Below are 26,050 nucleotides of genomic sequence, written 5' to 3'. Positions count from 1 at the left end.
CCCAAAAAGACAAAGACTGCATGTGGGGCGGAAGATCGGAGGACTTTATTTCCGGTTACCACCCCTCCCCCTCGATTCAAACACAGTGATATAAAAGGAATAGAAACAAAAAAAATCAGGCCATGAGAATACCAACTAGCCCTCTCCCACCCCCATCCCCCCTAATCACTCCCAAATCAGGACACACGATTGATGTTTGATGTTTATCCCCGACTCTTCCTGTTACCCTCTCTGTCCAGGACTCTGGTCTTCCCTGAAGCCTCCACCAACTGGTGGGAGAAAGGGAACTGGACCTTGGAGAACTTCCTGTGTAGCAACCTGGTTCTCCGAGAACAGGTGGGGTAGGGGACACCAGGTAGGCTGCCATCACCCCCTGTCCCTTCCAGCCTTCTTCATGGCCCCATTTAGCCTTCCAAACGCAACATGGTCAGACGGTGCCCAACACTATGGTCCCTCTGGCCTCTCATTCTCACCGCTCCAGCCTCTGTAAGACTGCCAGCCCTTGAAGGCCCTAATGCCAAAGTAACCATTCTCCCAGGCTACAGTTCCTTCCTTTGGCAGATGTCCCTGGCCAGGGCCCCCAACCTCTATGTACCCCTGACCTGGAGTTAGGGTTAGAGGTTTGGGGCAGGGGTAGTTTATCCACCCCTCACTCGAGGTGGGCAATCAGCACCATCATGACAACTCCCCCCAGCAGCCCCAGCACCTCCAGAAGTGATTGCAATGGTGATGCCTCCCTCAGCAGCTCGGGCAACACAGACACTGTTGCTACGTAGATAAAGCCACCTGCAGTAAATGGCAGGACCCAGCCAGGACCTGCACCACCTGCAATTTCACTGCCCACTGCTCCTCCTTCAGTGAGAAGGGCACAGGCTGTGCCTGCCAGTGCCCCTACTGCTGTCAGTAGTTGCAGACGCATCGCCTGATGGGCAGAAAAGAGAAAAAGGCACTCACCAATAGCTAAAGATTATCAGTGGTTTAGAAGTGGCTGGTGGGGTACAGGTATAGGGGACATGGATTTGGAAACTAAACATCAAAGTAAAAAGAGAAGAGGGAGCGGTCTAGAACAGACAATTTCTGAAAAATCCGAGAGATCAGAGGTCCTTTCCACAGACTTTCTGATTGAGTAGGCGTGTGTGTGTAAGACTCCACTAAACCATTCAGATGGTTTATAGACCACAGTTTAAGAAATACTGAGCTAAAGGACAAAGTAACCAGAACTTCTTCCCCCTCATTTCTAGAGGACTTGTCAATGACAGTATGAATTGTTTGGAACTAATAAGAGGCTGTTTGGGTTTAGGGTGAGTGAGGAGAAATAAAGGGTTTGAGGCAGCTGTGTTTGGCAGACATCACCAACCTGCTTTTTGCTGCAGCCAGACTGGACCAAGATGGCAAAGTCTCCGACCTCATGGGGCACTTCATGTAGCAGGACAGTCATTGTGGTCAGGATTCCTAGTCCCCGGCCCCCTCGAAAGGAAGCCCCAATGGCCAGACCATCAGTGAAGTTGTGTGCCAAGTCAGCAGCCAGATTCAGGTACCCTGACACACGCAGGTCTTGTACAAGACAAGAAGAGAAAATGATCAGAGGCTTCCATCACCACTTGTTCCAGTCTTGGTCAGCTATTCTCACACCTCCCCTCAAAGACTTCACACCCAGTCCTTTAGTGTTTCTCAGATACCTGCCATTACCCACAGCACATATTCCACGTGATTTGTGATGATGTCCCTTGCCCAAATTTATCACCAACTCTGGCCCTTACCTAAGCCTCTTTTTTCTTCTTCAGCATTCTGAGGTCTCACTGGCCCATCTTTGGGTACTGTGCTCCCTCCTCGCCTCTTCTGAACCCCCCTTGTTTCCTTTTCTTCTTCCTCTGAGCTCTGCTTCTCCTTGGTAGAACACTCTGAGGGAAGAAAAGAGTTGGTCAGAGTGGAGAACAGATCTTCCAACATGTCCTCTCCCTCCTGAGGGCCATAAGATGAGGAGATTCTGAGGCAGGCAAGTCAGCTTTCAGGAAAGTTGTTCCTGGGCTTACCTTGTCTTCCATGTCCATGACTTCCATGTGTGTGACTGTGAGCGTGTCCATGTCCATGACTATGACCATGTCCTCCTTTCACATGTCTCACAAATTTCTCCACGACAAGAAAGGCAACAATTCCACTGAGAACCCACAGTCCCACAGACAGAATGGGGCCCTGGCCTGGGAATGGAGGCATTGAGACACTAAGGGAGATGTGCATTCCAGACTCCTCCTCCTCAAGTGTGGGTGGTGAGGAATAGGGAGAGACGGACCTTCCCCAGCACCCCAACTCCCATCCCCATCTGTCTCTTCCTCACCACTGTGGGAGTGTCCATGTCCGGGTTGCTCCAGAGTGTGGTGAGAATGAGGTTCTGGAAGAAGGGGGGAAAACCAGATGAGGGAATATCTGACACAAAGGGTGTGTATTTGACGAAAGGTCAGGGATCATAAAGGAGAAAGAATCCTTTTCCCCCAAAGAACAAAATAGGTTAGATTTGAGGTAGAAGTCAGAGGTTACTTACCAAGAGCATGAGGAATGAGGTGCAGGAAGGCATCTCCCAGGAGCCCACCGGAAGCAAAACTGAGCAAGATCTGAAGTAGAGAGCGATGCCGGGGAGAGTTTGACTCCACGGGGATAAGGAAGAGGACAAAAAATGGAGCTGCTGAGATCAGCACTGTGGCCCCCAGTGCCTGGTGAGGGAGAGTCAGGGTCAAGTACTGTGGAGTTTCCCAACAAGCCAGAACCAGCCCTTCTCTCTCCCATCCCCTGGAGACTCACATAAGCCCAGAGAGTGACAGCATCCAGGTCCTGCTTGATGCCTGGAGCCCCAGACTCCCCATAGCCTCCACGGCTATGCTCATTGTCATGTCCATGTCCTCTGTGGTAGAGGCTCTCATGGGAGTGGCCATGGCTATGGCCATGGTGTAAATCCTCATGTGAATGTCCATGGTCGTGACCGTGGGTATGTCCATGCCAGATGCTCTCGTGAGTGTGGCCATGGCCATGGGCATGGCTGTGGCCATGGTGGAAATCTTCATGTGAGTGCCTGTGGCTGTGGCCATGGAAGTCCTCTTGCAGATCGTCGTGCAGGTCGTCATGACCCCCGAGTTCAGCCACCAGAAGCCCCAAGGTCGCCCAGGTCAGCAGTCCCACGGCCACCCAGTGGGGGGCCCCCAGGCCTCTGGCCATCACGCTGACCAGAGGGACAGAGGCAGTGACTCCACTTGATTCAACTCTATACCTACACAGGGTCCGCTTTACTCCAATCGCGCCCTCCGTCCACCTCTATGGGCCGCTCTCCCATTCCCTTAAGTTCCCACCTACATTGTTCCCAAGACTAGTTCTCTTTATCCCAAACCACCTCCCGGATGTAGGGCCCCGGGACACTAATCTTTCACCAGCCACTTTACAGACTCTCTGCGCCCTCGTCTCTATGACTCATTAGGTGAGGAAAAGGCCTGGAAAGGATGGTAGAGAAAAAACAGAATTCTCACCGGCTCCGGGATCCTTTCCTTTCCCGGTTTGCTTGGACGTGGCAGTCCCGCCTTTAGATCCCGCGAGAACAGGAAGTTCCGTTCCACCTTCGCCCTAATGCCTTTACCAATATGGCGGCACTCCGGCAGCGACGAATCCATCCTGCACTGATGCGCATGCGCGAGTGTGGAGGTTATTTGAGGGGAGGGTGGGCGAGGCGGGCTAACAGGCCGGAGGAGACCGCCTCCTTGGTTTCCAACTAGACGAGGGGGCGGGAACTCGCGCCGAGACTTCCCGTCTGTACAAAGATGGCTGCCACATTGGCGCTGTCATTTTGGTACAGAGCAGAGCGACGGGCTTAATTTGACCCAATCCAGGCCAGAGTCTTTCTCTCAGGGGCTTCCTCGTGCTCAGCTAATCCTCCGATCAATCCTTGGGAATCCCTGAGACCTCTTCGGTATCCCTACTCTCAGCCAGGGATCATGTCTTGGGCCGCTCGCCCGCCCTTCCTCCCTCAGCGGCATGCCGCAGGGCAGTGTGGGCCGGTGGGGGTGCGAAAAGAAATGCATTGTGGGGTCGCGTCCCGGTGGCGGCGGCGACGGCCCTGGCTGGATCCCGCGGCGGCGGCGGCGGCGGTGGCAGGCGGAGAACAACAAACCCCGGAGCCGGAGCCGGGGGAGGCTGGACGGGACGGGATGGGCGACAGCGGGCGGGGTGAGTGTCCCAGCAGAAGGGCAGGCGAGCCAGTGACCGCGTTATCTGCAACCCCTGCCCCACACCCTCCCCCGGTGCTCTTTTCCTGGCGCTCCCGCCCCCTTGTTTGTAAACACGCGTCCCCTCCCTCCCGAGGGCCTTAGCACCCTCCCCCCCGGGGCGGGGCGGGGAAGGGGAGCTTCCGCCCTCCTAGCTGTGACCGCTTGAGGCCTTGGGCACCGGAGGTCGCGGGAGTGGGAAGGGCACGATTCCTCTTAAACCTCAGGACTTTGGGCGTTTACAGGCAGATCCTGCGTCGTAGGAGGGGTCTCTCCCGCCTATCTCTTTCCCTTGCACGCTCTGGCTACCTGGCTTTACGCTAGGAATAGAGGGGCTCGATGGTCTACCCCACGTGCTGCCCCACCCACGAGACAGGTGTGGCTTTGGGATGACCTGGTATTCATTCAAATGGATTGGTTGGAAATTTTTCCTCACCTGAACTATCCTCTCCTTGTCAACTCCCTCCTCTCACCACAATGAGGAGTTACGCTGTTTTTGTTTTTTTTTTAGCCAGTCAAATATAGCAGTGGGCGGTTGTATACCAATTTTAGTGACACTAATGTTAATAAGTTCTGATAACCCACTACCATCGGACCAGCCAGAGTTACACTGTTGTTTGACAGCAAGGTGTCTCTGGACTTGAGGATGGGTGGAGTGGGCTGGGTCCGGCACGGTGGGGTATTAGAGAATTAAAGTCTCTAGTTGGATGTTTGAAGACTCATTTTCTTTTTTTGTCTCTTCTGTCTCTTGTGTGTCTGTGTGCCTGTACATACCTCTCCCTCAGACTCCCGAAGCCCAGACAGCTCCTCCCCAAATCCCCTTCCCCAGGGAGTCCCTCCCCCTTCTCCTCCTGGGCCACCCCTACCCCCTTCAACAGCTCCATCCCTTGGAGGCTCTGGGGCCCCACCCCCACCCCCGATGCCACCACCCCCACTGGGCTCTCCCTTTCCAGTCATCAGTTCTTCCATGGGGTCCCCTGGTCTGCCCCCTCCAGCTCCCCCAGGATTCTCCGGGCCTGTCAGCAGCCCCCAGGTGAGAGGTTGTGACCAACTTACTGCCTGGCCACTTTCGTTTTCTTGTTTTCCTTGTAACCCCAGATCCTTGTGTGAACTTCCCCATGGCCCATTGACCTTCCAATCCTCTAATCTTGTCAGGCCTGTGGTCTTTGTGAGACCCCTTGCCTTTCCTGAGGTGACTGATCTTTCAGTGCATGCTTCCTCCCCTAAAAGAATCCTAATATTCTTTGTTTTTTTGTGTGTGTGTTTTGTTTTTTTCTTTTTTTGAGGTGGAGTCTTGCTCTGTTGCCCAGGCTGGAGTGCAGTGGCACGATCTCGGCTTACTGCAACCTCTGCTTCCTGGGTTCAAGCGATTCTCCTGCCTCAGCCTCTTGAGTAGCTGGGATTACAGGTGCCTACCACCACACCCGGCTAATTCCGATATTCTTGATGTCCTTTTCATCTATCTGATTTTCTGCCCTTTTGATCCCATCTGCTTTCCCAAGACACCTGCCCTTCAGGGTCACTGTGTTGCACAATTACAGGGCGGCCTGTTTATTCTCTTTGGGGTTGTGCTCCAGGGATGGCCTTTCACATAGACTGCAGTGTAAATGACACCCTCTGGAATGTGCATTGCAGGGCCTTGCTTAGTGGTAGGGAATGATTTCCATCACTTCTGTGAGATTCTCCTTCCCAATAAGTCTTCCTGTGACTTCCCTATTTCCCCCATCCCAGATTAACTCAACAGTGTCACTCCCTGGGGGTGGGTCTGGCCCCCCTGAAGATGTGAAGCCACCAGTCTTAGGGGTCCGGGGCCTGCACTGTCCACCCCCTCCAGGTGGCCCTGGGGCTGGCAAACGGCTATGTGCAATCTGCGGGGACAGAAGCTCAGGTATGGGGCTCAGAGGATGAACAGAGAGGGAGAGTCTGGGCCATGTATCATCACCTGTGGTATTCCCAGGGCTTATGGGGTTTGGTCAGAGCAAGTGACCTGGGGGAGGCCTGATGAGAGTAAAGAAGCTGAAGCTGAGATGTAGGATGCAACTTGGGGGGAAGGTCAGAGGGAAAAGGAAGCGCGTGTAGGGTTTCTGAACAGTGAGGAGACTGGGACTGGATCATCACTCAGCTCCTGGTTACCTATCTCTGTATTTGGCAAACAGGGAGGACTTTAAGTTTTGCTACGGGGAGATTGGAAAGAGACTAAATGGTGAAGGTGTCTCCATGCAACCTTCTTATTGCTCCTCCCCTTTCCCTGTAGGCAAACACTACGGGGTTTACAGCTGTGAGGGTTGCAAGGGCTTCTTCAAACGCACCATCCGCAAGGACCTTACATACTCTTGCCGGGACAACAAAGACTGCACAGTGGACAAGCGCCAGCGGAACCGCTGTCAGTACTGCCGCTATCAGAAGTGCCTGGCCACTGGCATGAAGAGGGAGGGTAAGGACGGGCCCTGCGCAGGCGTCTTAGACCACATGCCCTTCCCCCCTTTCCCACTCAGACTGTGTACCTCTCTGGAAGGCTGGACTGCTCTCTCTCCTCTAGAGGGCGATATTTGATTTCTCTCTCCCTTCGCAGCTCTCCTCCCTGTTACCCTGTTCTGGCCCTTGAGTTTCCTTCTTAATGGTTAGGCCTCTGTGGCCTGCACATATGACCCCTCCCTAGACTGGTCCTAGAATAGGATAACTTTTCCTTACCCATGATGGGCTGTCTCCCCATTTCTAACCTGAGTGGTTCCTCCTCTGATTCCATGGACTTTCTCTGGTCTCTGTCTCCTGTTATCTGTGATCTTTCCTCTAACCCCTGGGACTGGGCACTCTTAAGCTTACAGACTTTACTGAAGACCTCAGGGCTTCCCTTCCTTCTTCCGTGTCTCCATCTTATCTTCTTAAGTCAGATTCCTAGGATTCTGAGAGACACTTTAGAGCGTATCTTGGTCAAAACACCCACTTTAGAGAAGATGAGCCTGAGGCTTGGCTTTCCCAAGGTCATGCAACAAAGGAGTGGCAGGCAGGTTTGGGATCAGAACCCACATCTCCAAAGACCTAGGCCAGTGCTCCTTTCACTGCCTATTTGTTGAGTCAGAAGAGCACAAGATTTGCACTCAGACACACTTAGAGTCAGTTGTATGACCTACCATGTATTATATGAATTTAAGCAAACTAATCTCTTTGAACCCCGAGTTCTTCATCTTAAAAATGAGAGTAAATGCTTCCAGCATCATTCTGATAATTGAGTGAATGTTAAAATGTGCTTAGCATGTTTCTTGGCATATTTTATTAAAAAAAAATTTTTTTTTTTTAATCAGCTCTCAGTTGAATCTTGGCATGTTCTTTTTAACCATGTAGTAGGCTCTCCATTTAAATTCCTCCCTAATTCTTTTACCTACCTCACCCTTCCCGACTGGCTTACCTGTCCTTTTATAACCCTTCCTTCAGGGCTGCCCCCAGTCCACCCTTTCTAGTGACTTCCCCAATTCCTATAAATATCTCCTAAGGGCCGTGAGATCCTGATGAGGCCGTAAGGATATTTGTGGAAGCCCTTCATGGCTGGCTGCTGACTTTCCATTTTTTCTCTCCCCCTTCCCCCTGCAGCAGTACAGGAGGAGCGTCAGCGGGGAAAGGACAAGGATGGGGATGGGGAGGGGGCTGGGGGAGCCCCGGAGGAGATGCCTGTGGACAGGATCCTGGAGGCAGAGCTTGCTGTGGAACAGAAGAGTGACCAGGGCGTTGAGGGTCCTGGGGGAACCGGGGGTAGCGGCAGCAGTGTGAGTGTTGGGGTCAATCCACTCTCCTTCGTGATGGGGGTTGGGGGAGGCAGTCTAGGTCTGTTCTATATCCCCTCCCCCTCCTTTCCCCTTATAACCTTCCTAACACTACTCGGGGCTGGAAGTGCTGCCAAACAAGGTCTTTCAAACATCTGAGGTGGATGTGATAGCTCCTTCTGTCTCCACTCCCCAAACAACCCACTGGCAGAACCACAAGCATGTCCCAAATAAATAATTGTTTGCACGAATGCCAGAAGAGAAGACTCACAGGGATTGGTTTGGATGGGGCACACAAGAAGACTATATGTAAGGAGGGGGTGTCAAAAGCCTCTTACAAGGGGGCTCCCAGCGTATCTCAAAATCTTCCATAACTCTTACCCCCGTCCCCTGCAGCCAAATGACCCGGTGACTAACATCTGTCAGGCAGCTGACAAACAGCTATTCACGCTTGTTGAGTGGGCGAAGAGGATCCCACACTTTTCCTCCTTGCCTCTGGATGATCAGGTCATATTGCTGCGGGCAGGTCAGTGACCTTGGATCCTTTTGACCTCTTGACATTTGACCCCTCTTTGACTTCCCGACCTTTAGTGACCCCAATGGCCTTACCTTGCATACTCAGGGAGCCAAACTTGCTGACCTCACCACCTCTTTTCTCCTTCTCTTCCACTGATGTGCTTTGAATCCCTTGGCCTGATTTCTGGCTCCTGACCCTTGCTGCCCCACCCAGGCTGGAATGAACTCCTCATTGCCTCCTTCTCACACCGATCCATTGATGTTCGAGATGGCATCCTCCTTGCCACAGGTCTTCACGTGCACCGCAACTCAGCCCATTCAGCAGGAGTAGGAGCCATCTTTGATCGGTCAGTGGCCCTCGGCTAGGCTGGCATGTAGATAGAGGGGGTGGGGCTATAGGCTGGTCCGTGTCCAAGGCTGGCTGAGCTGTGACCTTTGAGTGACCTGCAGGTCCCTCTCCAGGGTGCTGACAGAGCTAGTGTCCAAAATGCGTGACATGAGGATGGACAAGACAGAGCTTGGCTGCCTGAGGGCAATCATTCTGTTTAATCCAGGTAAGAGGAGGATTACCTTTGTCTCTCAAGGCCAAGGCAACCTTGGAGCCTCCTCTTCTCCGAGACTCCTAAGTTACCCAGCTATCCCCCTCAGTAAGACCCTCAACCTGGAAATCCCCCAACTGGCTGAGGAAAAACCCACATCCATGGATCCATCCCACAAATCCAGTGGGCCCTGCTTCCTTTGCCAGGCCTCTGGTAAAGGGCAAGCAAGTGCAGCCCAAAAGGGGCATCCTGTGGCTCACATCTGCATGGCCGTCCTGATTTGGTTTGTCTTCATTTCTCTTCCTTCTCTCTTCCCTGCCATCTCAGATGCCAAGGGCCTCTCCAACCCTAGTGAGGTGGAGGTCCTGCGGGAGAAAGTGTATGCATCACTGGAGACCTACTGCAAACAGAAGTACCCTGAGCAGCAGGGACGGTGAGATGGGGCTGGGGGTCACTGAGGTTCCCTTGGGGGTGGGGAGTGCTATGAGGATGTGTTCAGGGCCCATGTGCTTCCAGCTCTCAATCCCCTTCTCCCACCTCCACCCCAGGTTTGCCAAGCTGCTGCTACGTCTTCCTGCCCTCCGGTCCATTGGCCTTAAGTGTCTAGAGCATCTGTTTTTCTTCAAGCTCATTGGTGACACCCCCATCGACACCTTCCTCATGGAGATGCTTGAGGCTCCCCATCAACTGGCCTGAGCTCAGACCCAGACGTGGTGCTTCTCACACTGGAGGAGCACACATCCAAGAGGGACTCCAAGCCCTGGGGCAGGGTGGGGGGGCCATGTTCCCAGAACCTTGATGGGGTGAGAAGTACAGGGCAGAACCAAGAACATAAACCCTCCAAGGGAATCTGCTTGATATTCCAAGTTGGAAGGGACCCCAGATCCCTGTGAAGACTGGTTGTCTTCCTTCAGTGGCCTTGAGTCTCTGAATTTGTCGGGGTCTCCCATGATTTGGGGTGATTTCTCACCCTCTGTCCTTCCCCCAGCACGGAGCACTGGGCCTGCCTCCAGGACCTTGCTTCCTTCTCATCTTGCCTGATTTTGCTTCCCATCTGAAGAGTGGAAATGGGGAACTCCCCTAGAGGTGGATATTGGGGGGCAGGCCCCCCAAACTGATGGACATGAGACTAGGGCCCTGACAGGCCTTCCTCCTCTCAAACCTGGCAGATGGGGGCCTCTCTGGAAGAGGGAGGGGCCCTGTCACTGTCGAGAGTCTCTTTTTACGCTTCACCTCCTTCTGCAGTCAGACTGAAATTTGAAAAAGGTGGTGGTGGTGGTGAAGGGGCTGGTGGAGATGTAGGAACCGATCTGCTATTTTTAATTTCCTGTGAGGATAGAGACTTGCAGTTAGACTCAAAGAAGTACTGTACTTTCCCAGGTTGACTAAGAAATGCCAATGGTGGAGGTGGGTGTTTGGGAAAGGCAGGGCCCTGAAATGGCCTGTCCGTAGGGCTCTCCAAGCACTAGCCTTCCCAGCTTCCCCCCGCCCCCCCATCTCTTCCTGTCTAACTTGAGGAAGGGGCCTGGGCTGTGAGGACAGGGCCCCCACAGGGGATGGTTTCACGAGTGTAGTCCCGGAGGCCTTCCCTTCACAGCTCTCCTCCAGCCCTGGGCACATAGCCTAGGCTGGGGACACAGGATCCTGGCCTGAGAATTGAGGGGAGTTGGCCAGCCCACAGAGGTCGGGTGCTGGGGCTGCATGATTTTTGCCCTGCGTCCCTTCTTTTTGGGGCTCCTTTCCCCTCTCACTCATACATAAAATCGCTTTCAAATTAAAATCGCTGTTTTCTGGACTGAGGTGACTATAAGGATGGGCAGCGCCGTTTCGGGCTTGGCGGGGGTGTCCGGTTGGGAGCTCCGGACGCGATCCCTGGACGCCGCCGCCGAGGTTCCCTGGGGCCCAAGAGGTGCACGCAGGGTGGGGGACACAAGGCAAGCTTTGTCGGGGAGGGGGGGAGAGGGTGTGCCAGGCTGGGGGCGGGGCCGGCCGGAGGAGGAAGGGGGGGGCGGTGGATTCTCAAAGACGCCTTGTTCGCTCGTACCCTCTCCGCGCCAGCGGGCGGCGGCGCCTCGGCTCGCTGCGGCCTTCCCTCCGGCCGCGCTGCGGGCTCCGGGCAGACCCGGCGCCGTGCCCGCTCGTGGGGGCGCACTGGGCGCCGAGCGCTGCGGGCTTCTCAGGCGTTGCCCGCCCGGAGGCGGCCCACGTCCCTGAGTGACCCCATTTCCCTGGACCCTTCCAACCAGAGTCGACTGCTCGCTCATCTTACCACTGCTCCCCCTCTACCTGGGCTCTGGGACTCCCTTACCGCGTCCCCCATTTGCATCTCCTTGGACCTGACTATCCTGTGTTTGTCGGTGGGTCCCAGTCTCTGGCCTCTTGCTCCCCGTAGAACACCTTCCCCCACATCCCCCACCCCAGTTCGTCGCTATCTATAGCGTTGTCTATAAATACCCCCGCCCCGGCCGGGCCCGGCTCTGTAATTACACGGGGCGGGGTGAGGGAAGTAATTATGGAGACCTGATTATGGGTGGGGTGGGGACTGCGACCCCCAGGCCCGCCTCTCCCCCTCCCACTGTGCCCTAAATCCCTCCCAGGCCTCTGCTGAAAGGGGGCTCTGGGCCCCCAAGAGGGAGGGAATGGGAGGGGATGTGTGTGACTGGACGTTTGGGTCCTAGAAAAGGAAGGGGCTAGGGAAGATATTGGGGTTCCCGTAAAGAGAATCTTAGGGTACAGGCCGTTGAGACCTACAAGGAGCAGGAGACAGCGAGCGATAGAGGGAGGGTTCCCGCCTCCCTCCCCAGGTGGAGACTGAGGGTGGGGTTTCCCTTCGGTGGCTGTGGGCGGGCGGCTGGAGGCGGGGGCCAGGCCGGGGGCGGGGGCGAGGTGGGGGCTCTGGGCGCCAGGGTGGCCGGGGACATACAGAAGCGGCAGCCACCGAGGAGGGAGCAGTGCCGGGAGCCCCGACGGCGCCTTGCTGCATGGAGCTGGGCCGCTGACAGCTGTCGCTGCCCGCAGCCTCTGACCTCCCTGGGACCCCGGCGTCTGAGGCTTATAGTCTGCTCCCTGTCTTCTGTCAGCCTCAGGGCATCCAGCGTCTCAGGCCGACCTGGGTCCCTGGGACCCGGCGTTCCGGCTTCTCAGTCATGGAGCGGTGCAGCCGCTGCCATCGCCTCCTCCTCCTCCTACCTCTGGTGCTGGGGCTGAGCGCGGCCCCAGGCTGGGCAGGTAAGAGGAGTCCTGATGCCTGGGTCCTCGGAGTCAGGCTGGAGCTCTGAGTGTCTCTGGGAAGGGGACAGCTGATGCCTGGGGCAGCAGCTTCTGAGTCTAACAAGGAGATTTGGGGCTTCAAGGGTCCAGGCTGGAGGGCAGGACACCTGTGTTCCCTGGCATCAGAGTAGGGATCTCTTTGTCCTTGAAGTGACTGGGGGAGGGCAGATAGGGCTGAAAGGTGGAGGACCACTTTAGAGACCCTGAATGGGGATGGATGCTTGTTTTGGGTCCTTGGGAAGAGCTGAAGATGGCCAGGGCCAGCCCGGTCCAGTCATTGCTGGTGTGGGGATGGTAGATGCCAATGTTGATGGGTGAGGCGTGTGTGTCTTCTGGCCTTTCTGTCGATATCTCTGGGATAAGGGGTGAGCACCTGTGATTTAGAGCAGAGCCCAGTAAGCCCAGAAAGAAAGGATACCTTGACTACCTGTCTCATTGGCCTCCTGGACAGGGTCCCCCTCCCCCTCCCTTTGCCCTCGATGCTGCCACGCAGCTGGCTCTGGGGAGCACTGGGGCTGGCTGCCAACAAGACGGCCCGCCGGACAGGCCAGGATCAGGTGTCTGAGGCCAGAGCCAACTCTTTGCATTCCTGCCTAGCCCCTCCTCCCTCTGGCCAGCCAGGCTCCCCTGGGACCCTGGTGTCCACAACCCCGATCTTTTCCTTCTTTTTCCCAGGACCCAGAATTCCTGGCTTCTAGGAAAGCGGATTTGATGTCAGGGAGGAGGGGGCTGTGAGCACCAAGCCCTCAGCAGGCTGGAAAAAGCCCACCATTTCTGGAGACACTGAGGGCTGATTTGTATTTAACTTTGCTATTCAATTCTTCTCTGCTTTAGAGAGGAAATGGTCAGAATGGCAGCATAAAAGATTTAGATTAGATTACAGAAGGAAGAACTTCCAAGATGTGAGGACAGTGAAGCCCAGGGCCAGGAAATTGAGGCATATGGTGCCTGTAGACTCTAGGAGTCTTTCTTAGGGGGAAGAGGGATCCTCTGGCATGGAGGCAGGGGGATGGCTAAGATGACTGTTTCTTATTTCAGGGGCTGAGTAGGTAGAGATGGGACTTTAGGGAAATGAGTTACTGTAGAATTCCTAAGGTTAGAGAATAAGGCATTTGGGGGGCCAGAGGTAGAGTGGTGGAGGGTAATGGGGCTACAAGTGGAGAGCCTGTGGGGCAGATGAGGCTGGAGACAGTGGGGCAAGTATGTGGCCTGGTGTGGGAAGATGGTGGGCGGACCTGTGGGTAGGTCGTCCATATGATCGAATTGTACTCCCTTGGGATTTGGTGGAGGGTGGGGGCCTCCGAGGTCTCCTTGGCCTGGGGTCTCTGTGAGCCTCTGTGTCTCTGTCTCACTCACCCTTCGTCTCTCAAAGCGGCCCTTGTGTGTTGGTGTTTGCGGAGCTGCCACACGCGCGCGCGGGGGCCAGGCTTAGGCGGGGGTTGGGGGGGAAGGCCGTGGTTTCCCGGCTCCTGGACTCAAAGGGCCTTTTCTCTGCCTGCCCGCCCCACCTCACCCACCCCACCCAGCTCCACTCCCCTGATTGCTCTGGCCTCTGCCCTGCCCCACACTTCTGTAAAAGTTTTGCTGGAACTCTCTTTGGGATTTTTCCAATCTGGAGCTGATGGTGTGAAGAGTATGTATACAGAGGAGCAAGTGAGGGCGAGGTGATCTTTTGTTTTCCAGGGAGTTTGAGCCCTGGGAAGCTGAGTTCTAGGTAGACAGGGCTGATGGGCTGGGTCTTGAATCTTTGGGTCCCAGGTGGTGGGGTTGGTGGGGGTGGTGAGACAGGATTGAGGTTCCAGGTGTGGGGAGCTTGCCTGGGTTCTGGGCAAGCACTCTGATGGGATCCACAGATGTGTGGCTCGGGGCCCTGGACCTGTTCCGGCTCCGCGTGGCAGCTTCAGCCCCCGCCCCCCATTCCTCCACCCCACCCCAACTCATCTCCTAAACCAGGAGGCACAGACTCCTGGGAGAGCTTTCTTGTATCTTTTTCCTCAGCATGGTCAGGGTTGTTCCCACCCCATCCCCCAAACCTGGGATCTGTAGCTACTTAAAGCCCCTCTCATAGAGCTGCCTCTCTGATCTCTTCCTCATGGCTCCCCTGCACCTCCTGTGCCCAGGATGATCGATTGCCCAGATGTTGTTTGTGCTGGAGACGGGACAGATGCCAGAGACCCAGAGAGTGAGAGATACGGAAAGAGAGTGAGAGCGAGGGAGAGAAAAAGATGGACAGAATGTGAGAGAAATGGAGGAAGACAGAAGAGACAGAGACAGAAAGACCAACATAAAGAGACAGAGAGAGTAAGAGAGTGAGAGAGATAAGAGACAGATGAAGAGTTGAGAGAGATATTCAGAGAGCACAGAGAGAGACAGATTCATAAGCTAAAAGACAAAGGGAGAGCGTAAGAGAGGCAGATGCTAGGAGAGAGAGGGGCAGGAGTGTCATGGGGTTGAATGCCAGCTGATGCTGCCCTGCCTCCAGGTACCTTTGCATTTCCCATCCATTCAGGCACTGTTTAGAAGCAAGTGAGGGTGAGGTGACCTTTCCCTTGCAGGGAGTTTGAGCCCTGGAAAGCTGAGTTCTAGATCCCAAATGTCCCCTATTTATGCCCTCCTGAAGGCATGTCCCTTCTCCTGATAGTCATGGACTCTCCTAGGTGCACCCCCTGTGGATGTGCTCCGGGCCCTGAGGTTCCCCTCCCTCCCCGATGGTGTCCGGAGAGCAAAAGGCATCTGTCCAGCTGATGTGGCCTACCGAGTGGCACGACCTGCCCAGCTCAGTGCACCCACTCGCCAGCTTTTCCCAGGTATGGGTGACATGGTGGGGTAGGGAGGCCTGGGGGAGGTCATGGGATGGGGCCTAGGATCAGACACCAGGAGGAAAGGGGTTGTGGTGGCTCCCTTTGCCTCTCACTCTGTGTGTATCTCTCTCGGATACTAGGAGGATTTCCCAAAGATTTCTCTTTGCTGACTGTTGTCCGGACCCGCCCTGGTCTCCAAGCTCCCCTCCTGACTCTCTACAGTGCTCAGGGTGTCCAACAGCTGGGCCTGGAGCTGGGCCGACCTGTCCGCTTCCTGTATGAAGACCAGACTGGGCGGCCTCAACCTCCCTCTCAGCCAGTCTTCCGAGGCCTCAGCCTAGCAGATGGCAAGTAAGTTTGTTTGCTCCTCTGGTCTGCCCGGCCCACACTTTCAGGAGGAAGTGCCCCCGAACCCCTACACTCTAAACTGTGAAACCCTTCAGACCCTTTGGGCCACACCACACCTACCCACTGCCCAAACTTCAGTCACTTCTAGTCCAGAGTTTGGGCTTTAGAGTGTACAGCCTTCTCTGCATGTTGAACTAGCCTGTACCTTGGGCAAGTTACTTAAAGTTTTTGAGCCTCAGTTTCTACATCTGTAAAATGGACATTAAATAGAATTGGCACAAATAAGAAAGTGACGGCATGGTGCCTGGTGCACTGTAAACACTCAATAAATGGTAGCCATTGTTATTACTGCTCTTATCACCATTGGCTTCAACTCTCATCACTGGTCTCCAACCATGTTGACTCCCCCACTTCAGTCAGCCAAGAGTTCACTTGAACCTCTCCCACCATGTCCAGGTGGCACCGTGTGGCTGTGGCTGTGAAGGGCCAGTCTGTCACCCTCATTGTTGACTGCAAGAAGCGAGTCACCCGGCCTCTCCCCCGAAGTGCTCGTCCAGTATTGGACACCCATGGAGTGATCATCTTTGGTGCCCGTATTCTGGATGAAGAAGTCTTTGAGGTAACCAGAGCAATCAGAGGCAGGATTGACTTCTGGTCCCCTATCTTGTGCCCACTCCCCTTCTGGCCCCAGCATGTCATCTTCCTATTCCCTAGGCCTTCATTTTTTTTTTCTTATGAATTTTCATTTCTATTTTCTATCTTCAGGGCTACTGTTCTCTGCAGGAGAACTAGATGCCTACCTATATGGCAGGACTGTCCACAGCCATTTACTCTGTCCTTCAGTCTTCATCAGTTCCCTCATCCATCCATCCTTTCAACCCCTCTCTCTCCTCACCCACCCATCAATTCACTCACTCCTCAGCCAACCTATGCACACATCCACCACCCACTCCCCCATCTATTTACTCATCTATGCATCACACACCCACCTACTCATGCATGAAGTCTTATATCTACCCACCTGTCCATCCTCCCCTTGCTTAACCACTCTCTCCTTCAAACCACCCATCTATGCTTCCACCCATCTATCCTCTTCAACTCCTCCATCCAGCTATTCACTCACCCACACACCCTCCCCATCTACCCATGCACACAAGGATGCATGTATCCATTCAGCCACCATCTATCCATTATCCTTCCACCAACTCAACCACTCCCTCCTTCAATATACTCATGCACCCATCTCCTCACCCACTTACTTTCCATCCGACCATTCATTCACCCACATAAGTTCACCCATCTACCTACTCACCCATTTGCTTCCATCTACTCTGTAACCCCTGTTCATCTGCCCACCAGTCCACCCTCCCATACATACATTTATTCATTCACTATTTATCAATGCTCCCATTCATTAATGCATGTAAGCCCCCAGCCACCCATGTACTCATCTATCCATTCATCCATCCCTCCATTCACCCTCCAAGCCAATCAACATTTTCTGAATACCTGCTGGACAAGGAGAATAAAAAAGAAGAATATAAAGTCTCTATCACCCTCAAGAGCTCCCAGGTGGGCTCTGGAAATGAGACAACATCCCTAAATTACAGTGCAATGGAGAGTATGCTAAGCACCATGTGTGGGCAAAAGTAAATGCCATTGGAACTCAGGAATGGGTTCTCTCCACTCCATTTCTAGAGGTCCAGAGAATTCTCATCATCACTGCCATTGGAAGGCCAAGGCATCTAAAGCTGAGCCCTGTCTCTGGAAGCCACTGTGGAAGGGCTCATGCATTGCCACAAAGCGCAGAGGGGAGGCAAAGAATTCTGGAAGGCCTGGGATCTGGTCCTGATTCTGCCCCTCTGGGTGACCTTGGGGCAGTCATTGCCTTTTTGGGCTTTTCTGAATGGAACGTATCTGAAAAATGGGTAGAAAGAAAGATCCTTGTTCTGCCAGCTTTCCTGGTTGTTATGAAGGTCCTATGAGATCCCTTGAAAACTGAAAAGGGCTATGCATATGGAAGACTGACAGTGACCTTCTCCCATGATAGGGTTTTACCTAGGATTGGTCTCCTACTCTTTCTCCCGGATGATACCCTCTGCATTTCTCTGAATCTCTCTGCTCCATCTCTCTCGTGTCTTTGCAGGGTGATGTCCAGGAGCTGGCCATTGTCCCAGGGGTCCAGGCAGCCTATGAATCATGTGAACAGAAGGAGCTGGAATGCGAGGGGGGGCAGAGGGAAAGACCCCAAAGCCAACAGCCTCACAGAGCCCAGAGATCTCCAGAGCAGCAACCGTCAAGACTTCACAGGCCACAAAATCAGGAACCCCAGAGCCAGGTGAGGGAGCTGGGAGAACCCCCAAGTGCAGCACACCCCAGAGAGGGAAGACACCCAGGCATCTCTCCTCCTTAGTTGTCCTCCCCACCCTCATCTCCCTATTCCCATCACCCCCTCCTCCTAGTCCTCATTCATCAGCCTTTTTATTTTCATCTAAAAATAAAAAGAGTTGTTATGAAGAATTCGTGGCTGGGAGCTGTGTTCCCTGCTCTGCGTCTCCTCTTCCAGTCTTCCTGGAACTGTGTCCCTGGGTTTTCCCTTCCTTCCTTGAATTAAGAGATTGGGAGACAGTGGGGGAGGGGTGAGAGCTGGGGAGGCAGGTAGGAGAGAGGACTGAAGCCAGGAGAAAGCAGTCGGGATGGTGAGACCAAGGAGGAGGAATGGGAAGGAGTGGGGATGGAGGGAATATCAAAGAAGGGGTGGGTCTGCAGAAGTGTGGGGGTGGGGAGCCCAGTCTCTGGCCCCCACCTACCTGGAGGGGCAGGAAAAGGGGAGGTAGTGGGGGGAAGGGAAGGGAAGGGAGCCTGGGTTGGGTGGGGTCTGGACAGTTAGAATACAGATAGGCTCTGGGGTCAGTGGTCTAAAGATCAGAGGGTCAATCTCTTAATCATGTCTGCTTCTGCCCCACATGTGGAACCCCTTCCCTCTGTTCCACCTCTCCCCACCTCCCTCCTGACCCTCAACCTCTCCTTTCATCTTCAACTCTGTTTCCTAACTCCACACCTCCCCCGTTTTCCAACTCCCACATCATCTTTATATCTCCCTCTCCCGCCCTTCACCCTACACCTTCCAATTACCCCATCCCCTTCCTCTCTATGCCCACCCCCCAGTCTCAGCCCACTGAGTCTCTCTACTACGACTACGAGCCCCCCTATTATGATGTGATGACTACGGGGACAACCCCTGATTATCAGGTAAACTCAAGGGACCCCTTCATTTCTTCCCTTTATCCCAGCACCCCCAGCAATCATCTCCTAGGACACCTTCCTCCCCTCCCCATGCTGTGGGGAGAGGCACAGTGTGTTTAGATTATGGGGATTTACTTACTTCCTGCCTCCTCCCTGTCTCTCTGCTGCAGCACCCTGGGAGCCCCCACCACAGGCCTCCCCCTTCCCCTAGGGGGCATCGGACCCCTCCTCGAAAGCCTACCCCACCTGCCAAGAGGTCAGCGGCCTGGCAGGCATCCCCCTCACCGGGCCGGAAGCCCTCTCCAACTGCAGGCTTTGGCCCAGCATGGGACCAGCCTCCCCTTTCCCGACACCCAGCTCGGAGGGCAGCTTCCCCCACTGCCTGGCCCCCCCGCAGGACCAGAGGCAGCAGTTACCGGCAGGTAGAGCCGGGGCATCCAGATCTCTGCCCCCAAACCTCTATGACCTTGGAGGTTCACGGTCCCCAAACTATCTCCCTCCAAAGGGGCTGCAAGATCTGAGATTTCCCCCATCCCCCAGCACAGACAGACCCTGCCCTCGGGGGACAGGTGCTGCTTTGCCTCCCTTCCGCTAACCTTTCTCCTTCCTTCCCACCCTGTGCTACTCTTCTTCTCTCCTTGGGGTCAGGACCCCACCCCAGGTGAAGAGGAAGAAATCCTGGAGTCGAGCCTCTTGCCACCCCTTGAGGAGGTAACTCTATGCCCCACCCTCACCCCAGCTGGGGGCAATGGGCACCTGTGACTCACTCTCCTCAGCCCATGACGTCTTGATGGACCAGCCCCTCCTCTGGCCGGAGGGTTCTTCCTCATTTCCATCGATGGCCTCTGTCTTTGGGTCACTCTAGAACTATGGGCCTGCTTGACTTTCTAAGTCCAGCCAGTTCCCTTCAGTATCCAGGCCTCCTTCCATGATTCTTTGATTCCTGAGTGACTTCGTCTCCACGTTGGTGTCTAATAGTCTTACTTTCTATGTCCTATTTCTGTTCCCAGGAGCCACTTTCTGTCCAATGTTGTCACCTTTTGTCTTCTCTATCTCTTTGGTCATTCCTGGACTCCTTTGTCTGTCATTGTGTCCATGGACTGTCCACTCTGCCTCCAGCCCTCCGGCCACCCTTCATTTTATCCACCACTTCTTCCCACTGGACCCACTTTCTGGACATCTCTCCCCATTTTTGGCCTTTGATGGCCCTTCCATTTATACACAACCACTCCCATGGCTCTTCTTGGGAGAAAAACTCCAGTTCTAATTAACCTCAGAATCCTTTGGGCTAGAAGTTGTCACACCCTGGGGTCCAGGGTAAGCCTCCTCTCAGCCCTAACATCCCCATCTACCCCTCTCCCTCCCCATCCCTGGGAAGGAGCAGACAGATCTCCAGGTCCCCCCCACAGCCGACAGGTTCCAGGCAGAGGAATATGGGGAGGGTGGCACAGACCCCCCTGAAGGGCCCTACGATTACACCTATGGCTATGGGGATGATTATCGTGAGGAGACAGAGCTTGGCCCTGCCCTCTCTGCGGAGACAGCCCACTCAGGAGCCGTAAGTGAAAGGAGCTTCTCTTTCATTCTTGACCACCAGTGGGATTGGTGAAAGAATTGCTTCTTGTTGGTTTCGATCCTTGGCTGTTGGCTGTGAGCTACTTCCCATCTGTGACTTGTCATTTTCTGTTCACATATGATGTATTTGTTGCTTGAGAAGATTACTACCTGCCTTCCCTTGCCAAATGTCTTACCTTATGACTCTTGTGGATACTTCTGCTCAGGGCAATTGGGAATTAAAAAAAAAAAATTATGTAGCCACTTTCCTGTCTAACTGTGAACTGGATTTCATAAAGCTTTTGGTCAATAAACTACTACCTTGTGTCCATTTTCAGTGTTTCTCTATTATTTCTTCTTGGTGAAACAATTTTTTGTTCATGTTTCTACCAAACGATCTAACTTCCTGTGTCACCTTTTTTTAACCTACAGGCCACTTATTATCTGTCCCTTCCTGCCTTCTCCAGCTGTGGCATCCATCTTGGTAACTGTGTCAGGTTGGACTGCAAGGGATTTATTATTTCTGTTCTGGCTCTAGTTTTTCATGCTATCTTGTGACAATTTCCTTTGACAATAAGCCACTTCCTGTATGTCTCAGGTCATTTAAATCATAAAGTTTCCATTGTGGGCCTTGATATTTCTCATGGCTACTTCCTGTGTGTCCTAGCCTTGATGTTTGTGTTTTCTGGAAGAATTACCCTTCACTGTCATGATTCCCTTTGCAGGAGTCACATTCTACCTGTTTTGTGCCTTTCTTTTCTCTCTGGGTCACGGTAGCCATGTTGTTGTTGAAGGTTCACTTCCTGGATCCTCTTTCCTTCGCTGCTTCCTGTCTGTTCAGCCACTTCCTGTTTGTCCAGTTTGTTTTCTAGCCATGTTGGCCATGTTTAATTTTCCTTGGCCCTGGCATCATTCTTGCTTCCAAGTGTTTGTCATTTTGTTCTGTGTCCCTTAGTCGTTCTCGTATCTTCCAGTATTCCCTGTCAGTGGGACTGCTTCCTGTCTACTCCGCTCCATCTTCTGCCTGCCTGGCAGTTCTGGCTGCCTCCTCTATCCTGCTGCTGCATCCCATACCTCCCCTCTCTTGCCTCCCTTGAGCTTCTACGGCCTTTCCTTTATGCTGCTCTCTGGGTATTTGGGGTCGATATGGGATTTCAGAGAGTTTTGAAACTGATCATTGCTGTTTGGTCAGAATGAAGGTGGAGAGGGACATTCTGAAGATCTTTGTTGGGGGGAGTTGGGGTGGTGGTGAATGTCTCCCATTCCTCATGTTCTTATTTTGTTTCTGGCCCTAGAGTTGGGAACAGGTATCTGAGTGGAGGTGTGCAAGGGAGGGAACTGGTGGGCTTGGAATGTACTTGAGGGCCAGAGGAAGGGCAATGCAATCAGTGGGGACTGCTCTCCAATTTTTTTTTTTTGAGGCAGGGTCTCACTCTGTCACCCAGGTTGAAGTGCAGGGCAGGATCTTGGCTTACTGCAACCTCTGCCTCCCGGGTTCAAGCGATCCTCCTGCCTCAGCCTCCCGAGTAGCTGGGGTTACAGGCATGTGCCACTGTGCCCGCCTACTTTTTGTATTTTTAGTAGAGACGGGGTTTCACATGTTGGCCAGGTCGCTCTCAAACTACTGACCTCAAATGATCTGCCTGTTTCGGCCCCGCAAAGTGCTGGGATTACAGGCGTGCACCACCATGCCTGGCCTCCAAATTTACTTAGAGTATGGATGCTTAACCTTTGGGGCATATTTAAACTTGCGAACCCTTTGAAATCCTAAATAAAATTCTGTGCATAATAGTGTATACTTTTTCATTTCTGGAGAAAGACTCACAGCTTTCATCAGATTCTTTTTTTTCTTTGAGATGGAGTTTTGCTCTTGTTGCCTAGACTGGAGTACAATAGCACGATCTTGGTTCACTTCAACCTCCACCTCCTGGATTCAAGCAATTCTCCTGCCTCAGACTCCCAAGTAGCTGGGATTACAGGCATGTGCCACCACACCCGGCTAATTTTGTATTTTTATTAGAGACGGGGTTTCACCATGTTGGTCAGGCTGGTCTCAAACTCCTGACCTCAGGTGATCTGCCTGCCTCCACCTCCCAAAGTGCTGGGATTATGGGCGTAAGCCACCTCGCCCGGCCTAGCTTTTATCAGGTTCTCATGTGGGTCCATGCCCTCCTCTCACCCCAAATAAAAATCTACCCACAATCTTAGAGAGATTCTTTTATGATGTATTGGGGGTAAATGTGTGGAAGGTTTCTTAAGGTTCTAGGGAAGGAGTTTGGGAGATGGGATAGGGTCCTCTAGAAGAGGGTTTGGGAAGGTGGGTGGTTTAAAAATCCCTGAAAGGGGCCAGGTGTGGTGGCTCACGCCTGTAATTCCAGCACTTTGGGAGGCCAAGGCAGGCGGATCACCTGAGGTCAGGACTTTGAGACCAGCCTGGCCAACACGGTGAAACCCCATCTCTAATAAAAATACAAAAATTAGCCGGGCATGGTGGTGCACATCTGTAATCCCAGTGTAATCCCAGCTACTTGGGAGGCTGAGGCAGGAGAATCGCTTGAACCTGGAAGGCAGAGGTTGTAGTGAGCCGAGATCGCGCCACTGTACTTCAGCCTGGGTGACAGAGCAAGACTTCGTCTCAAAAAAAAAGAAAAACAAACAAACAAACAAAAACACTGGAAGGTTCTGGGGACCTTCCTGAAAGAGGCTCTCAGGGAGATGGAGAAGTTGTGTTTGCTGAGGTGGGGCTGGGAACTGGGGGCACAGGGAACCCTGAGGTCTCCTTGGCAGGCTTGAAAGGTTTGTGAAGAGGGAGTTTTAGGGGAGGGCTGTGGGGCTTTTGGGTAGGGCTGAAGTGGTCTCGAGAGGATCTAAGAATCAAGGTTGGAGTTGAGATGGGGACAGGCCTAGTGTCCTGGCTGCTCACGGACCCCACTGGGGGTTACATGTGTGTCTCCCTCAGGCTGCCCATGGACCCCGAGGGCTGAAGGGAGAGAAAGGAGAGCCTGCGGTGTTGGAACCTGTAAGTTATGCTGGTCACAGGGCTGAGGCAGTGGAAATAGGAGAAGCAAGTGGGGTTGAGTGTGCTGGTCCTGTCGCCTCTGATTTTTAACCTTTGACTCCACAGGGTATGCTCGTGGAGGGGCCTCCTGGCCCAGAAGGCCCTGCGGTAAGTCTAGCAGTGACTTGGTGGCCATTATTTTCTTAGAAACCCCTTCTATGTGCTCATCTGAGCCTTCCCCACATATGCCCAGGCCTCCTCCTCAGAACTCGGGAGCATCCCTCCAATCAACGCTTCCCAGATTCCCAGATCTCTTCTGCACAGACCACTCCTCAGCCACAGGCTGAGTGTCCACACCTGTCTGAATGCCCATACCTGACCCCTACTCTTTTGTTCCTCAGGGATTGATTGGTCCCCCTGGCATCCAGGGGAACCCAGGCCCAGTTGGAGACCCTGGAGAGAGGGTAAGGGGGTGTCCTCTATGTGAGGGGGGAGCTTTGGGGGAGCTAGTGGTATCCAAGGGAGGGCTGCCATGCCCAGTAATTTCTTGTTAGGTGGCTTGTTAATGAATGAGGGGATGGTTGTGCTTCCCAGCAACCAGAAAGGAGGGCAGACTCTGGTTGGGGAGGGTACTGATCTGGTTTCTAACCCTCAATTTTCCCCATGGGGGTGGGAGACTCAGGAAAGAGCTAGAGGAGTCTACACTTATTCTGTTGAAGAGGATATTTCAAAATCATGCTAAGATCTTGATGTCCCATTATCTTTCACCCCATCTTTTGCATTCTCTTCCCACTCCAGGGCCCCCCTGGCCGAGCAGGGCTCCCTGGATCAGATGGGGCTCCTGGTCCTCCTGGCACATCTCTCATGCTCCCAGTGAGTTGTCTCTTGGGTTTTGGAACATGCTGATGGGGAAGACAAGGAATTGTGTCATGTTACCAAGAACCAGATGGGCAGGAAAGCTATGGAGGAGTCTCTAAAGATCATCAAAGATCATCACTCCAAAGGGATTCGTCTTTGGGGTTGGGGAGATGGGGCCTCATTAGGTGACCTAGAACCAAACACCAGTCTTCTAGGACTGGGCAGAACAGCCTATATATTTCAGGGGCTCTAGAACCAAAAGAGAGTCTTTCTGGAGGCAGAGGCTGGACAGTGAAGGAGGAGGGCAGGAGTTGAGTTTCTGGAATCCTCTAAGTGATTATCTGGAAGCCATGGGAAATGCTGGATGGGCAGAACCTGGGGCAAGGGGCAGAAGCGCTGGAGAAAGCCTCTGGCTGGGAGGGTCCCATGACTTTCTTGGAAGAGAACCTGGACCTTCTCTCCTTGCCCTCAGTTCCGGTTTGGCAGTGGTGGGGGTGACAAGGGCCCTGTGGTGGCGGCCCAGGAGGCTCAGGCCCAGGCGATCCTGCAGCAGGCGAGGGTGAGTGGGGCTGCTTCCCTGGAAAGGGAAGGCTCTGGGGGGCACTGGAAGGGTTGGCTGGAGTGAATGTGCGGCAGGGGAGGCCTGGGTTGGTTTGGGGTTAACAGGGAGGTTGGGGAGAATCCTGGGCGGTGGATGAGGATCAGGAGAGGAAGGGTGAATTTGGAGGGTGCTGGGGCTGGGGGTTCCCACTGCCTGTCCCTCAGCTCTGCTGTCCCCCTGCTCCCCTAGCTGGCGCTCCGTGGACCCCCTGGCCCCATGGGATACACAGGGCGCCCTGGACCCTTGGTGAGTGAGCAGGGTGCTCGGGTGGAGGATGCTTTATTTGTGTGTGGGGTGTGGATAGTTCTGGAAAGGGGCTTCTTTTGGGGAACACTCTGAGGCCACTGTTGGCTGTGTCCTTCCTTACGGCCATCCTCTCTTCTCTCTCCCAGGGCCAACCTGGGAGCCCTGGCCTGAAAGGAGAGTCTGGAGACTTAGGACCTCAGGTGACCACCCTCCTCCACTGCACCCCCATATCTGTTCCCCAGCTCAGTCTCCCTCACTCCCTTCCCTATGCCTCCTAACCCCACCCCATCTCTCCTCTCACCAGGGCCCCAGAGGACCTCAGGGCCTCACAGGCCCTCCTGGCAAGGCTGGGCGAAGGGTGAGTGCCTCAGGGGTGGATGGGTGTTGTGGGGAGACAGGGCCTGCGGTGTGGGGGACTGCACCTCTGCTTGTTCTGACACTTCCCTTGTTCTCCCAGGGCCGGGCAGGTGCTGATGGAGCCCGAGGGATGCCTGGAGAACCTGGAGTGAAGGTAACAGGCTTGGGCCCCTCCTTGAAGCCTGTAGCCTTCAGCCCACCCTGGGCTCAGTTGTTTCTTGGGGACAGCCTAGTTCCCTAGGCTCCCCCAGGATCAGCACCCCCCCAACTCAGGGTGCAGTAGGGAGGGGTGGGCTTGGACAGGGCTGTGTCCTCACTGGCCGCCCCTCCTCCTCCTAGGGTGACCGAGGTTTTGATGGACTCCCAGGGCTCCCTGGAGAGAAGGGCCATAGGGTGAGTACATTAGTGGGTGTGTGCTGTAATCCGGGATATATCTTCTATGGGAGTGAGGATAGGTAGGGAAGGGAGGCTGGAGGCTTGGCAGGAGCTTGGTGAAAGTAATGGATCGGCTAAGTGCAGAGGTTCGGTGTCTGCCTGTGTTGGGGGCTCTGAGGCCCCTCTTATGAGTTCCCCCATTTTGCAGGGTGATACTGGTGCCCAGGGCCTTCCTGGTCCCCCTGGTGAGGATGGAGAGAGGGTAAGTGTAGTGGCAAATGTAGGGGCTGGGTGCAGGGGAGATCTAGAAGGCACAGCAGCTTCACTGTGTCCTCCTCC

General features: G+C 54.1%; 3 protein-coding genes across 15 annotated transcripts in view; 2 read left to right on the top strand and 1 right to left on the bottom strand.

Moving 5' to 3' along the window:
* Positions 1–23: 23 nt before the first annotated feature.
* SLC39A7 (solute carrier family 39 member 7) lies at positions 24–4,029 on the bottom strand. 2 transcript variants are annotated; one of them, XM_054490825.2, is made up of 8 exons: positions 3,513–4,029; positions 2,797–3,211; positions 2,540–2,708; positions 2,336–2,389; positions 2,034–2,198; positions 1,761–1,901; positions 1,358–1,554; positions 24–922 (listed from the first exon to the last, which is right to left on the bottom strand). In XM_054490825.2, the coding sequence occupies exons 2-8, from the start codon at positions 3,205–3,207 to the stop codon at positions 650–652; spliced, it is 1,410 nt and encodes a 469-aa protein (XP_054346800.1). In that variant the 5' UTR covers positions 3,208–3,211; positions 3,513–4,029; the 3' UTR covers positions 24–649. The 2 variants fall into 2 exon arrangements, with proteins under 2 accessions (XP_054346800.1, XP_054346801.1); XM_054490826.2 differs by lacking the exon at positions 2,034–2,198 and having other exon boundaries at positions 3,513–3,626.
* RXRB (retinoid X receptor beta) lies at positions 3,975–10,837 on the top strand. Of its 4 annotated transcripts, none has more exons than XM_054490824.2 (10): positions 3,975–4,206; positions 5,030–5,277; positions 5,976–6,132; positions 6,499–6,678; positions 7,833–8,005; positions 8,399–8,528; positions 8,733–8,865; positions 8,981–9,072; positions 9,385–9,490; positions 9,606–10,837. In XM_054490824.2, exons 1-10 carry the CDS (start codon positions 3,975–3,977, stop codon positions 9,751–9,753), a joined length of 1,599 nt encoding a protein of 532 aa, XP_054346799.1. In that variant the 3' UTR covers positions 9,754–10,837. The 4 variants fall into 4 exon arrangements, with proteins under 4 accessions (XP_054346799.1, XP_054346798.1, XP_063522175.1 ...); XM_054490823.2 differs by having other exon boundaries at positions 8,969–9,072; XM_063666105.1 differs by lacking the exon at positions 5,030–5,277 and having other exon boundaries at positions 4,015–4,206.
* A 1,141-nt stretch (positions 10,838–11,978) lies between these two features.
* The window catches only part of COL11A2 (collagen type XI alpha 2 chain), a 29,652-nt gene continuing 15,580 nt past the window's right edge, over positions 11,979–26,050 (top strand). The window contains exons 1-20 of one of the 9 annotated variants that reach the window (XM_063666097.1): positions 11,991–12,285; positions 14,985–15,134; positions 15,269–15,479; positions 15,933–16,095; positions 17,623–17,814; positions 18,645–18,728; positions 18,893–19,144; positions 19,371–19,433; positions 20,101–20,280; positions 23,236–23,295; positions 23,401–23,442; positions 23,676–23,738; positions 24,073–24,147; positions 24,605–24,691; positions 24,923–24,979; positions 25,126–25,179; positions 25,284–25,337; positions 25,437–25,490; positions 25,676–25,729; positions 25,920–25,973. In XM_063666097.1, the coding sequence (XP_063522167.1) occupies positions 12,204–12,285; positions 14,985–15,134; positions 15,269–15,479; positions 15,933–16,095; positions 17,623–17,814; positions 18,645–18,728; positions 18,893–19,144; positions 19,371–19,433; positions 20,101–20,280; positions 23,236–23,295; positions 23,401–23,442; positions 23,676–23,738; positions 24,073–24,147; positions 24,605–24,691; positions 24,923–24,979; positions 25,126–25,179; positions 25,284–25,337; positions 25,437–25,490; positions 25,676–25,729; positions 25,920–25,973 (2,031 nt within the window). In that variant the 5' untranslated portion in view covers positions 11,991–12,203. Of the gene's footprint in view, positions 12,286–14,238; positions 14,810–14,984; positions 15,135–15,268; positions 15,480–15,932; positions 16,096–17,622; positions 17,815–18,644; positions 18,729–18,892; positions 19,145–19,370; positions 19,434–20,100; positions 20,281–20,578; positions 20,774–23,235; positions 23,296–23,400; positions 23,443–23,675; positions 23,739–24,072; positions 24,148–24,604; positions 24,692–24,922; positions 24,980–25,125; positions 25,180–25,283; positions 25,338–25,436; positions 25,491–25,675; positions 25,730–25,919; positions 25,974–26,050 lie in introns of those variants that run through there. The other 8 variants (XM_063666098.1, XM_063666099.1, XM_054490821.2 and 5 more) reach the window with 8 other exon arrangements.

This window comes from Pongo pygmaeus, chromosome 5 (assembly GCF_028885625.2).
Source record: "Pongo pygmaeus isolate AG05252 chromosome 5, NHGRI_mPonPyg2-v2.0_pri, whole genome shotgun sequence".
In the NCBI taxonomy this organism is placed as follows: domain Eukaryota; kingdom Metazoa; phylum Chordata; class Mammalia; order Primates; family Hominidae; genus Pongo; species Pongo pygmaeus.
The sequence above is the reverse complement of the archived record's forward strand: the minus strand, read 5'-3'. Positions and strand labels throughout refer to the sequence as shown.